The following is a 13,054-nucleotide window of genomic DNA, read 5'->3' as shown; positions in this document are numbered from 1 at the left end:
TGCATCCTACTCCTCCGTTTCCCGTCCCTCCCCGGGGCCCCCTCTGCGCGGGATCGCAAGGACCCTACTCCGCTCCCCATTTGGCTTGCGACTCCAGGACCCGCACTTTTGGTTTCCTCAAAGCCCCACCACACACACACGCCCCCGGGACCCGCCCCCAGCACGGCCCAAGTGCTGATTGGCCGAAAGGACGAAGCCCTGGGTGGCCATTGGCCGTGCCTCCCGCCCGTCCGCCCCGCGGGCCCGCCCTTCACTCACACGCGCTCGCGCAGCGCCGCCTCCCGGGCCGCGCAGGCTTCGCTCCCGGACTCGGCCGCACTTGCGCGCCGCTGCGCCTGGTCCAGCCGCCGCGCAGACTCCGTGGCCGCCGCCTCCCAGCGCGCCAGGGCTTCTGCAGGCCCAGGGGGCGGGGTCAGGCTGCAGACCCTGCGCCCCCAGCCCGGCCCCACGCTCTCCGGCGTCCGAGTTGACACTCTGCATGCCGTTTGCATGCTTTGCTTTACATGAATTAAATTTACGTGCCATGTGCATGGCTTTCACGTGTCATTTGTATAGTTTTTCATAGGTTTGCACTGCTTTTGTGAATCATTTACAAGGCGTTTGCGTGTTTTGTTGCGTTTGCATTGTTTTTGTGACATTTGCATGGCCTCTGCATGTTATTTGCATTCCTTTCTTACGTTTTCGCGTTTATTTGCATGTCGTTTGCATTACTGTGCACCTGTGCTTGTCGTCTGCGTATCTGGAATCCTATGCTCCTCCCACTTTTGTCCCTGTCCACCCCGTTGCGCCCCAACGCACCTGTCAGCGCCCCGTTCTCAGCCCCTATCTGGGTCCCCTGTGCCTTGGCTTCCTCCATCTCAATCTTCAGAGTCGTTAGTTGGGTCTGAAGCCGGTTCTGCGGAGTGGAGGGGAGGAGGGAATTGGTCTCGCCCTTTCTGGGGTATAGTGTGAAGACACTGGTGGCCCTGTCGCCTGAGCTTTGTTTGGAACGTCCTTTGGGGCCTTGTAGTTGTAAAATACAGAAGTGGCCTCTGAAGCCAGGGGTACTGACTGGTGACAGCTGCCTGCCAGGAGGGATGTCTCCACCCAGGTCCACCGCCCCAACCCTAAGCCACCGGAAAGTGGTGACGGCTGAGCTTTGGGTTCAGACTTCTGAACACAGGCCAATTTGGTGATTGACAATCATTGGGTTTCTGGGATCTGTGTCAGTCACCCCTGTTGGACAGTCTGCAAAACAACTGGTCTGGCCTCCTCCGAGCATCTTCCAGCAAGAGGCAGGACCAGAACAGGGGTCCCACCTCAGGATAGGATGTTCTTAACCTCGACAGCCTCGGGCCCTTCTCCTGGGCAGGCAGAAAAGGGCAGCAGAGGTCCATTTTGATTTTTAAAATTCAGATGCTGCCCAACCTTGTCAGGGTGGCGTACACAGGTAGACTATTGACAATAGTCAATAAGTGTAAATGGTTGAGATTTTGACGATGGTTCTTCTGTGAGGCTCAGGGCTGGAAAGGGTTAAGATAAAGTCAGAGGGGAGGTGGCCAGAGAAAAAGGAAGGACCTAGCAGGCACCTCCCCCGACAGCCCAACTTTAGCCTCCTAATTACAGGTGATATGAGTGTCCCTGTCTGAAAATAGGCCTGCTGGAAACTGGCTGGTGGGGTGGGGTGTGTGGGCACGTAGGGGAGTGTTAGTACAGGGCCTCCCTCGGTGGGCTCAGGGGCCTGGGGTTTCCCCAGCCACCCTTTATTCCACAAACAGCGGATGACAATGAGGCCTTCTGGATCAGAAGGTAGACTCAAAGGTGAACTGGCATTATAAGGGATTATAGTGCTGTTTTCAATAGCCTCCCTCAATTTGAGGACTTGGGGAAACCGAGGCACAGGGAGGGAACCCTAGAGATGCGTGTGCAAGCCCTCTCCCCCAGAATTCTCGGTTTCCCGGCCACTCACCCTGTCCACCTACCTGGCGGCCCTCACAGGCCTTGAGTGTCTTCTCCAACTTGAGACGGACACCCTCAGCTTGGTCCAGCTGCCTGGCCAGGGTTTCCTCGCGCTGGGCAGCCTCTGCCAGCTGACGCCGCAGGTCCTCGACCTCAGGTGGGGGGTCCCCCGGTGGCGCCGTGGCATTGGTTCCTGGCTCCGGACAGCGAGGGCCCCGGGCAGCGGAGGCGGCCAGATTCCAGGCCACCAGGGCCCCGCCGGCAGCCGCGGCTGCCAGGAACACGGCGGCCCCGCACAGGGCGAGCACCCTCCATGCACGCCCGGGCTCCGGGCCCGGCTCCGGCTCCAGCTCCGGCTCGGCCATGCCGCGGTCCACAGCTCTGGCCCCAGACGGCCACGAGCATTTAATTGGCACCTTGGGGAGCCAGGGACACCCACGGTTCCGCCCCGCCTGGCCGTGGCTTCCCATGAGTCCGTTGGGAGGGGTTGGACCCCCTCCAGGGGCCAGCCCATCCTGCCCAGCCCAAGAAAGGGCCGGGGGTCCTAGGCGCCAGCCCTGCTTCTGCATCCCACATGCCGCCCTCTGCGCCTCAGTTTCCCCCTCTGTGAAATGGGGACAGTAGTAGCTCTTGCTGGGTAGGGGTTGGAAGGACTCAGGTGAGCATATCCACGCAAGGTGCCAACGACCATATCTGCGAAGGGGGCGCTCGGCGAGGGTTTGGGGTTATGTTGTCCCCATTCTGTTGATGGTGAAACCGAGGCTGGCCGATGAGAGACCACTTGCTTGCCTAAGGTCGGCCCCGCTTAGGCTGCCACACCTGCTGCGAGGAGGGACAGAGGGTAGACGGAGGGTGGACCGGCTCCATCTCCCCTCCCATTCTCCACTGGGCCTCCAGGGGGCGACCTTACAACGCGGATCGGATCCAGGCCTGTTTACACTCTGTCCTGAGCTTTCCTTCCCTGTCAGAATTCAATGCCCCATTCTCCTCCTTCTCCCGAGTAGCTGGGACTACAGGCGCAAGCCACCAAGCAGTCCTCCTGCCTCAGCCTCCCAAAGTGCTGAGATTACAGGGGTGAGCCACCGCGCCTCACCTAGTTTTACCTTTGCGTGTGTCAGATTCCTGGCTGCCCCCCTCATCGAGCTGGGCGAGACCACAGGAAAGCTGTGGGGGCCAAGGGAAAGCTTCCCCTTTGCCCTCTGAATTTTGTCTGAAAAATCAACTCACCAAAGGCAGGTTAAAAGGAGAAATGGTGTACGAATGTATTGGCGTGCATGGGAGAGAATCGGAGTGATTGCCCAATATCCCAGTGGGGTACATGTGCTTATGTACCCTTGTGTACTTCCTAGGGGAAAGGGGACGGCAAGTGTGGATGATTTTGGGGGAGTAGTAAGTGATTTGTAGGGGAACTCGGGGGCTTGAAGAACAAACAATGGCCTGGCACAAAGCCTGTTAGGCCCACAGAGCAGGTAAATGTTTGCGACAAAAGTCTATCCAGGTATGTTGACAGGCTTTAGTCTTTCTTCCTGCAATATGAGTTTAGTTAATGAAAACTTAGAGAAAGGACCAGAGGTAATTGTTTTCTTCTTTGGCTGGTCCAGACTTTGGGCAGATATTATAAAAAGAAAATATAGGCTGGGTGCGGTGGCTCACGCCTGTAATCCCAGCACTCTGGGAGGCTGAGGCAGGCAGATCGTTTGAGCTCAGGAGTTCGAGACCAGCCTGAGCAAGAGCAAGACCCCTGTCTCTACTAAAACAAATAGAAAGAAATTAGCTCGCTTGAAGCTCGGACTTGGGGGAGGGAGGGCAAGGGCAACATATGTAACCTAAACATCTGTACCCCCATAATATGCTGAAATAAAAATAGAAGAAAAAAAAAGAAATTAGCTGGACAACTAAAATACATATATAAAAAATTAGCCAGGCATGGTGGCGCATGCCTGTAGTCCCAGCTACTCGGGAGGCTGAGGCAGGAGGATCGCTTGAGCCCAGGAGTTTGAGGCCAGCCTGGGCAACATAATGAAACCCCAGCTCTAAAAATATAAAAAATAAAATAAGAGAGAGAGAGAGAGAAGAAAAGAAAAGAAAATTTTAGGACCTTCCAAATTTATTACGGGGAAAAGTTATTAAGGGGAAAAGTTAAGCCCTGGAAACTGAGTCACTTGGTAGGCTGTTTTTCCTCTCTGGTGAGTGACTGTTACTTCCTGACTTTTCTTTGTGTTGAGATGTTACACATTAACTGAATTCCCTATTCTTTATTCGAGTCTAGACTAAATGACCTTGGAAATAGAGACCCTCGTGATTGTTACCTCTTTACAATAGAATGCTAAGCAACTCCCTTAAAGCGTGATCAACAGTAGCCAATCCAATCTTATATCTGAAGTTAGCCTTTGAATTAGTCTCGAATTACAAAGAAAATGTAATTCTGTTCAGCACCTCCGTTTTTGCCTATCCACGCAATCCACACTTTTCCCCATGCTGGGAGCACTGATCACCATTCTTTGATGTCCATGTGTCCTGGACAGTTGACTATCCTAATGTTTTGCCCTTGAATAAACTCTTTTAACTGGGTCCTGACCCTTAATTATTAATATTTTAGGCTGACAGGTAAGGGCACTTGAGAGAACTTCATCCTGTTCTGAGACAGGAAGGGAGGAGGTCACAGAGAGACCTTAAGGCTTCTTGCCAAAGCGCCATATTTTGGGGTATTGGTTTCTGAGCCCCCAACAAAGCAAAGCCTGCATCTTTCTTGTTGCCAGTGAGTGTAAGACCTGGGACATAGTAGGTGTGCACTAAATGTGGGCTGAGTGTGACTGACTCTGTGCCCCATCTCGCATTCAAGATGAAGAAACCAGAGCCCAGAGAGGTCAAATGGCAGGCTAGGGACACAGCAGCCCGCCACTGGTCATTGCCACATGTTGTTCTCTGGGGGCGGGGGGGTGGTGAATACAAGGGGGCCTGCAGAACCCCCTAGCCTAGCCCTCAGCTTCTCAGCCACAGGGTGGATCACAGCCTTGGTGTCAGGTCTCACCAGAAGATTGCAAAATAGGAAGGAAGAAGAGGATTTTTAGGAAGGAGAGAAGTTTATACTGAGGCCATTGTGTGGGGATTTAGGGGTCGAATTGATCATATTGGGCAAATCTGCCCCCTCTATCAGCAAAACACAGCCCAGGCATGTGGGGGACGGGGTGGTGGGAGGAGTAGATAAGGTGGGGAGTGGAGGAGGGGGCAGGAGGGGACTGAGTTCACAAGGGGAGGGTTTGTTTCCTGGGCAAAAAGGGAACCGCTGAACATGGAGGGTTAGTTGCATGACCAGCTTGCAAACCCTGAGTCCAATAACTTCCCTAGACCTCAGTTTCCTCACCTAGATGGGGCTATTCGTGGCATCTGAAATAACTTAGTCATTGTAAAGTGGCCTTAGCCCTCCTACAAGCCAGGGACACAGAAGTGAAGGCCATTTTTAATTGTCACAACCTGGGGGAGGGGTACTACTGGCATCTAGTTGGTAGGGTCCAGGGATGCTGCTAAAGAAACCACAATGCATAGAGAATGATCCAGCCCAAACCGCCCACAGTGCTGAGGCTGAGACCCTGCCCTAGACCTTGGGAGTGAGGAATGGGTGCTCCAGGCAGCAGGAAGAGCACGGGTAAAGGCCCTGAGGCAGGAAGGAGCTTGGCAAGTTTTGTACACGGAGAAAAAATCAGGGAAGGCCAGGTACGGTGGCTTGCACCTGTAATCCCAGCACTCTGGGAGGCTGAGGCGGGAGGATCACTTGAGGCCAGGAGTTCAAGACCAGCCTGGACAACATAGTGAGACCCCATCTCTAAAAAAACAAAAATATAAAATAATTTTAAAAATCAGGGAAGGTGGAGTGTGGTGAGCAAAGGGAAATTAGAGGACAAAAGGGCTGGGGGGGTCCTATGGCAGGGATGGTGTTTGGGGTCCTCCTCTCTCCCTGGAGAACAGCAGAAGCCATGGAAAGAGAGGCTTTCTTCACTCCACTGACCACCTGGGCAGAAGACTGTGGGACTTGAGGACAGTGCAGAAATCTGTGTCTCAGGGCTCCTGGCCCCGTTACCATGGACCGGAAATTGCACAGACAATAGTTGGGATTCCAGGAGACCTTGGAGGAAGGCAGATAACAGAAGAGGAAGGGACTGAGAGGATGCAAGAGGATGGGTGAAAGGTCTACTGGGCTCTTGATTTTGCAGAAACAGAGCAACTCTCTGGAAGAGGGGTTTCCAAGCTGGGGTACTGCAAGATGAATAAGAGTTTGGGGGATGGAGGAGGGAAGAACATTCTGACAAAGGCCTGGTCTCTGTGCGTGTGTGTGTGCGTGTGTGTGTGTGTGTGTGTGTGTGTGCGCGCGCGCGCCCTCGCGCTGGTCCCAGTTTAAATCCCAGCCCAGAACTTTCTGCAGGAGGCAGGGGGAACAGGACAAGGTTATCCCCATCACAGCCTTGTTTCCTCACTGCAACCACAGGAATCAGGCCAGGACTTGGAGAGGAGGGAAGCACGATCACTCGGGAACAGTGAGGCCAATGCGGGTGCAGAGTCCTGGGGATGATCACAGCGGAGAAGAGGACCGGGGAGGCACCGGGGTGGCACGTGCCCAAACACCCTGGGCTCCTGAAAGCATTCTGGAATGGGGAGGGCTGGGTGTGGGTGTCAACGTGTGTCCCTGTCATCTGCAGGGGAGGCACCAGAGGTGACGGTGACAAAGTGACACTCCAGGAACTTGAGAGTAAGGTGTGTTCCTCTAAAAAGGGAGTTTATTTTTTGGAGTTCAAAGACTCCCCCAAACAGCCATGTTAGCAAGCAGCAGGTACCCCACCCCACCCTCACCCCGCGTCCGCGTCCAGGAGAAGCAGGGACAAGAGAGAGGGCCTCATTCCTTGCTGACCCCTGGGGGAAGGCAGCCACAACTCAGCTGCTGCCCCATCCCCAGGGCTGTACCAGAGACCCCCCTGCACTGCCACCGGCGCCTCCCCCCAACCGAGCTGTCCCCATGACCGGCTCAGAGCTGGCCGGATCCGGGGATCGTCGAAGCAGGAAGCAGAGCTGGAAGCGCACCAATCCAGGCTGTGTCAAGAGACAAGGTTAGGTAAGAGGGACGCCCCTCCCCAAGTCCCTCCCACCACAGCCCCGCCCACCATAAGCCCCGCCCCACTCCAGGGCCCCCGCCCCTCCTCGCCCGGCTCCTGCTCTTCCCTCCAGCCCTTCCTCCTCTGCGCCCGGACACCTCGGAGGCCCTGACTCCCCGCCACCCGTCCCCAGCTGTCCTGTCCCCGCGGGGCCGCCCCCTGCTCACTGGCTGGCGTCCCGCGACCTCAGAGCAGCAGAGCGCAGAGACCCAGCCCCAGGAGCAGGAGCGCGCGCGGCGCCGTGGAGCTGGCGGCGGCCAGGGAGCTGCTGGAGTCCGGCTCGTGGTTGTGCCGGGTCCTCGACCTTAGGTCCTGATTTTCTTTCCTGCGGTGGCGATGGGGACAAATCAGGCAGCCGCGGGGTCTGGCGCCTGCTGATGTCACTGTAGCCCCCCCCAATCATCGCCACCCCAATCCCAGCCACCCACCCATCCGAGTCACTTGGGAGAGGAATGGGCGGCTGCCACCCATGGCTGTGTGACCCTAGGGACAAGGTTGTCCCTTTGTGGGAACTCAGGGTGGGGTTGGGGGGGGTGGGAAGGGCGTGGGGGGGGCATCTCTGACTTCAGTCGTTCCACCTCCGCGGAAGCGTCCTGCAGCTTTAGGTTCAATTTACTGATCTCTCCTGGGGGCAGGACGGAATCAGGGGGCACGTCAGCACGTGATCCCGCCCCTGCTCGGCCACCCCACTCCCAACCCTGTGTCCCTGCCCCTCCCCTTTTCAATACCTGACCCATCTCTCCCCGGCCCCTCCCTTCTCCCTTTCTCACCCTCGAGTTTCTTCGTTTGATTCAGGGCCTGATCCTTCTCCACCTCCAGGGTCATCTGGGACACAGCAGAGGGTCAGAAACTGGGGTTCTCGCCCTGGGACCTGGGCCCCCTCCCCAGGCCCTAAGGACAGAGGGGTTTAGGTGCAAGCCCCTTTCCATGTCCCCTTGCAACTCTCCAACCTCAAAGAATGGCCACAACCACGCGCCCTCCCAGGCCCACCTATAAGCCTGTGGCCTTCGAAATGGAAGTTTTGAGGCTCCGCCCCACCCTGCCTGTGGAAATTTGAAGGCTCTGCATACCCAAACTCTAGGAGGAATTTCCAGATTCCCCTGGCAATGGCCCAAGAAGATTTAGGGGGCTTCCCAAGTACAGAACACAGGGTCCATCCCAGCCCATGTTAGATGTCCGGCGACAGTTTCAAGGTCCCCCACGTCAGGACCCAGGTGAATATTTCAGCCTCTCGGGGGTGCAGTGGAAGTTTCAAGAGCCCCTTCTTCAGGGCCTGGTGAGGTCCCCCTTCAGCCCCTAGCAGAGATTGCCACTTCCCCAAGACTGGTGCCCAGGAGGAGTTTCAAGCTCCCCACACTAGGGCCCTGGAAGGAGTTTGGAGGTTCCCCCGAGCCCTAGTGGGAACGCTGAGGTCGCTGATTTGGGTGCTCTGGGGTTTAAGGCCTTTCCCCTTGCCAGGGCCTTGCGGTGGGTTTAGAAGTCCCCAAACCCTGGTGGGGAAGCCCAGACTCCCTGATGCGGGGGCCCAGGGGCAGTTTTCAGGCCTTCCCCTATCTCTCCCCAGAGCCTGTGGCAGATTTCTGGGGAGAGTTTCTAGGCCTCCCGGAGCACTAGGCCATCCGAAGGAGTTATGGTGGCTTACCGCAGTACGGTTGCAGATGGTGGCCCGGGCCTCAGCCTCCAGGAAGCCCTCCTGGGCCTGGGCCAGCTGGAGCTCCAGGAGATGGGTGACATTGCGGCAGTTCATCTCTGCCCTGAGGCCATCCTTGCAGCGCTCACTGTTGGCCTCCATAGCGAAGATGACCAGAGGCACCCCCAGAGGCAGCAGGACCACAAGCAGGAGACACGCCACTTGTGGCAGCGGAACCTTGCGGTGCCACAGTCTCTGTCCTCTCTCTCCCTTGCAGGTGTCATCCATGGCCACTGGTGAATAGTGGTAAAAAGTTGGTGCCATCTAGATCTCCCTTTAGATGTAGGGAGTTTGGACGGGAGTCAGGAGAGGGCGCTGGAACCTTCTACGGGCCAGGGCCACCCCCTTATTAGCATAGGAGCCATCCTGACCAATAGCAAGTTCCAGGAAGTCCCCTGACTTGAAGCTCTACGGCAGTTAATGGGACATGTACAGGCAGAGGACTGTTCAGGCTTTCAGTTTCTGTTTCCCAGGAGGGAACTGAGTTTTGTTCTTCCCTAGGATGCCCCCTCCTTTATGGCCTTGCACCCTTCCCAGCAGGTGCCGGATCCAGTGGGAGGGAAGCTGCGACAGCCTGGGACACCCCATCTCAAATCCTTGCCCCTCTCCTGTGTGCTACTGAGTGCATACCAGCCTTGTGTTCACCTGTACTATGACATAAAGAGGCAGAGACCATCATCATTGGTCCAGTGCTCAGCTGGGGAAACTGAGGCTATAAGGTTGTATGGTGAGCTGCGGGCAGGGCCTGGGTCTGATCCAAGAGGCCAGGTTTTGTGTTCAGGTGTCTCTGTGCGGACCCAGTACGGGTTAACCCAGTGCCTCTATCCCCACTGAGGGGACCAAGGGAGCCATAGAAGGTGTGTGAGCAGGAGTGGGACCAGAGCCTGTGGGAAGCTGGGACACAGGATAGAGCCACATAGCCCAGGTTGCAGTTCCCCATTTGGCCACCAGGGTGCTGCCCCAGCCAACAAATAAGGTGGCAGACAGCCCTGTCCAGGGAGTCATCAGGGAACCTGCTCCTACTTCCAGAGTCTGCTGGCCTGCCACCCAGGTGAACTCTCTGAGCCTGTCTCCTCATGTGGGATAATGACAGGGTCAGCCTCTCCAGGAGGGACCCGTGAGGAGATGTGAGTAAAGTGCTTCGGTACCCAGTAGGTGCTCAGTGGATGTGCAGCCCACCTGCCAGGCCTGTGACTCCAGGGCAGGTGGACAAGTAGATGACTCTGAAACATGGCCACCAAGTGAGGGGCACGTTTTGAGGAAAGAGAGTTGGCTCCATCTGGGCTGCGCTGAGCCCAAAGGGCTTGGGGGCACCCGGGGGGGTGTTGGGAGGGGCCTGGAGCCTGGGGGGGGGCTCAGACTGCACTGACCATCCACCGTGTGGCCAAGGTAGCCAGAGCTTCCTGTGGGAAATCAGCCCAATAATATGTGCCCAGCTGCTGAGTGTGACAGCTGGAAGGGGACTGTGCTTTTCTTGTGGCTTCTTCAGCCACGGCCTGACCACTCTCCAAATTCTGTTGTGTTGGCCATATCCAGGTGCTTGCGTTCAGGGGCCCAGAAGGCCGGTGAAGCACCGCCGGGCCCTCACCCCTCATTAAAGCCACTCAGTGGCCAGTTAACAAAAGGTGGGGGCCAATCTTGCTGAAAAGGCCCAGGCAGAGCTTGCGTGTCCCATGAGGAGAGCCCTGCCACACTGGCCAGGACTCCAGGTGCGAAGACACGCCTCTTGCCAAGGCTGACTTACTTGAGCTGCACTGTTCTGGCCTTTGAACTTTACAGTCAATTTGGGACGGGTTGACAGACACAGTTGCAGGTCAGAGGCCAGGATGGTCTGTTAGAACAGCCCCGCCTTCCTGTGGGAGCCCGGGGGAGTGACTTTCTGCTCCTAGCATTGGCTTCCCCAGCTGTAAAAAAAAGATAATAATAGGCCGGGTGCAGTGGCCCACGCCTGTAATCCTAGCACTCTGGGAGGCCGAGGTGGGTGGATCATTTGAGCTCAGGAGTTCGAGACCAGCCTGAGCAAGAGCGAGACCCCGTCTCTACTAAAAATAGAAAGAAATTAATTGGACAACTAAAAATATACAGAAAAAATTAGCCGGGCATGGTGGTGCATGCCTGTAGTCCCAGCTACTCGGGAGGCTGAGGCAGGAGGATCGCTTGAGCCCAGGAGTTTGAGGTTGCTGTGAGCTAGGATGACACTACGGCACTCTAGCCCGGGCAACACAGTGAGACTCTGTCTCAAAAAAAAAAAAAGGATAATAATAGATTGGTGTCTCCCTTAAATTTTGTACCCATAAACAGTCCTGATCCTGCAAATAGAAAGTTTGTAGCTTTCCCCTATAAAATTCCAAATGGAAACTCTCATGCCACTATTATTCTGATTTTAGCTTTGTTCATTTTTTAAAGATATATTTTATTTTAGAATAGGTTATTTTTGTCTACAGACAGGGCCTTGCTATGTTGCCCAGGCTAGTGTAGAACTCCTGGCCTGGAGCGATCCTCCTGCCTCAGCCTCTTGAGTCATTGGAATGACAGGCATGAGCCACTGCACCAGGCTTTGTTTTAGAATAGTTTCAGATTTGCAGGGAGATAGTGAGGATGGGTACAAAAGTTCCTGCACACCCCACACTCAGTCCCCTGTTTTTAACATCTTACACTAGCATGCTGCATTTGTTTCAGTAAATGAACCAATACTGATATATTATTATTAACTAAAGTCTACTTTATTCAGACTTCCTCTTTTTTTCCCCCCTAAAGTCTTTTTTCTGTCCCAAGATCCCACATGACATTTAGGTGTCACGTGTCCTTAGACGCTTTCTCAGACTTTCCTTGTTTTTGACGACTTTGACAGTTTTGAGAAGTAGTGGCCAAGTGTTCTGTAGAACGTCCCTCCGTTGGGATTGGTCTGATGTTTTTGCCATGGTTAGACAGGGTCGATGGCTCTCGGGGAGGAAGACCGCAGAGGTGAAGTGCCTTTCTGGTCACATCCTGTCCACGTGACTTTTTGTGGCTGGTGTTGAACTCATTCTCCTGGCTGAGGTGGTATCTGTCAGGTCTCTCCATCGTAAAGTGACTCTTACATCCCGCCCCCCCATACTGTACCCTTTGGGGGGAAGTCGCTATGCGCAGCCCAGCCCGAAGGGGTGGCAAGCCATGCTCCCCTCCTGGAAGGCGCAGTGCCTGTCCCAATTATTTGGAATTTCTCCGCATGGGTATTACGTCAGGGCTGACCGAGAATAGACCGAGAGACACACACAGAGATTTTGGCAATACAGGTTTTATGTGCCGGCCAGCAAGGCTCGGAGGGAAATTTGCTCTCCCCAAATTCTGAGCACCAGACAAAGAGCATTGCAGTCTTTTATACACTCTGCTTAAGGAGGAGGGGCACGGCTACAACAGGGTTAACTTTAGTGAGGCAGGGCCCTAAGCTGTTTTACAGCCTGGTACCTTAATTGCTACAGGTGATTTATGCGGGTAAGGTCGCAGGGGAGGAGGGCGCCTAGGTAAGGATCGCAAGGAAAAAAAAGCCTGGTAGTGGAATTTCTAAGAATCCCACTGTAGTGGAATTTTCCAATCTTCCACTTCACGGGAAATATGACTCTTTTTCATTCATGTATTCAATCACTTATTTGTGTCACTGTGGACTTGTGGATAATGTAGTTTACACTTTAGGTTATCTGTTTTGTTGCTCCAATTCTTCCAGCCTTGGCTCCTGAAGTTCTGGAGCATTCCTTGCAGATAAGTGGGAACCAAGTGCTTACTCCAGGTTGGGTTAAGAGAAAGAAGGTCACCCTCACACCCCAGGGCAGGCAGGGAAGAGTTGCTGTTTTAGGAGCAGGGAACACATGGGTACAGGGGATTTTGCTTTTTATGATTAATATTGAGAGGATAACGTTGGGTCATTAAAGAAAAAAACTTTAAAGGAGCCAAGGTGATCCACAAGCCTACCCACATCACCCAACTGTTTTATTTCTGTCCATTACACTGTGTGTATATTGCACTTGCTTTGGGATATCAAGGTGTGGCCCTAGGCGGGCATCCGAGGACGCCTCCATGCCTGTAGGAAGACACTGGCCCTGGGATGCTCACCCAGGAACATTTTCGTTTTCACAACTGGGGGGATTCTCCTGGCATCTAGCGGGCTCAATCCTCTACAATCCACAGGACAGTCCCCCGTAGAAAATGATCCAGCCCCAAGCTCTGGCAGTGCCCCAGAGAGTGACAAGGAGTGCGAGTGTAGAGTCAGACCTGGGCTCAAATTCCATCTGGGCTCTAGACCGGC

The 13,054-nt window shown here is 54.9% G+C and overlaps 1 protein-coding gene across 2 annotated transcripts; it reads right to left on the bottom strand.

The window, feature by feature from the left end:
* Window positions 1-6,704: 6,704 nt before the first annotated feature.
* Window positions 6,705-9,080, bottom strand: BST2 (bone marrow stromal cell antigen 2). 2 transcript variants are annotated; one of them, XM_012654116.1, is made up of 5 exons: window positions 8,725-9,080; window positions 7,853-7,907; window positions 7,661-7,707; window positions 7,250-7,407; window positions 6,705-7,020 (listed from the first exon to the last, which is right to left on the bottom strand). In XM_012654116.1, the coding sequence occupies exons 1-5, from the start codon at window positions 9,034-9,036 to the stop codon at window positions 6,780-6,782; spliced, it is 813 nt and encodes a 270-aa protein (XP_012509570.1). In that variant the 5' UTR covers window positions 9,037-9,080; the 3' UTR covers window positions 6,705-6,779. The 2 variants fall into 2 exon arrangements, with proteins under 2 accessions (XP_012509570.1, XP_012509571.1); XM_012654117.1 differs by having other exon boundaries at window positions 6,966-7,020; window positions 7,647-7,707.
* Between the last annotated feature and the right edge of the window lie 3,974 nt (window positions 9,081-13,054).

Source organism: Propithecus coquereli, unplaced genomic scaffold (genome assembly GCF_000956105.1).
Source record: "Propithecus coquereli isolate 6110/MARCELLA unplaced genomic scaffold, Pcoq_1.0 Scaffold438, whole genome shotgun sequence".
Taxonomy (NCBI): Eukaryota; Metazoa; Chordata; class Mammalia; order Primates; family Indriidae; genus Propithecus; species Propithecus coquereli.
This window is presented reverse-complemented; position numbering and strand designations above follow the sequence as displayed.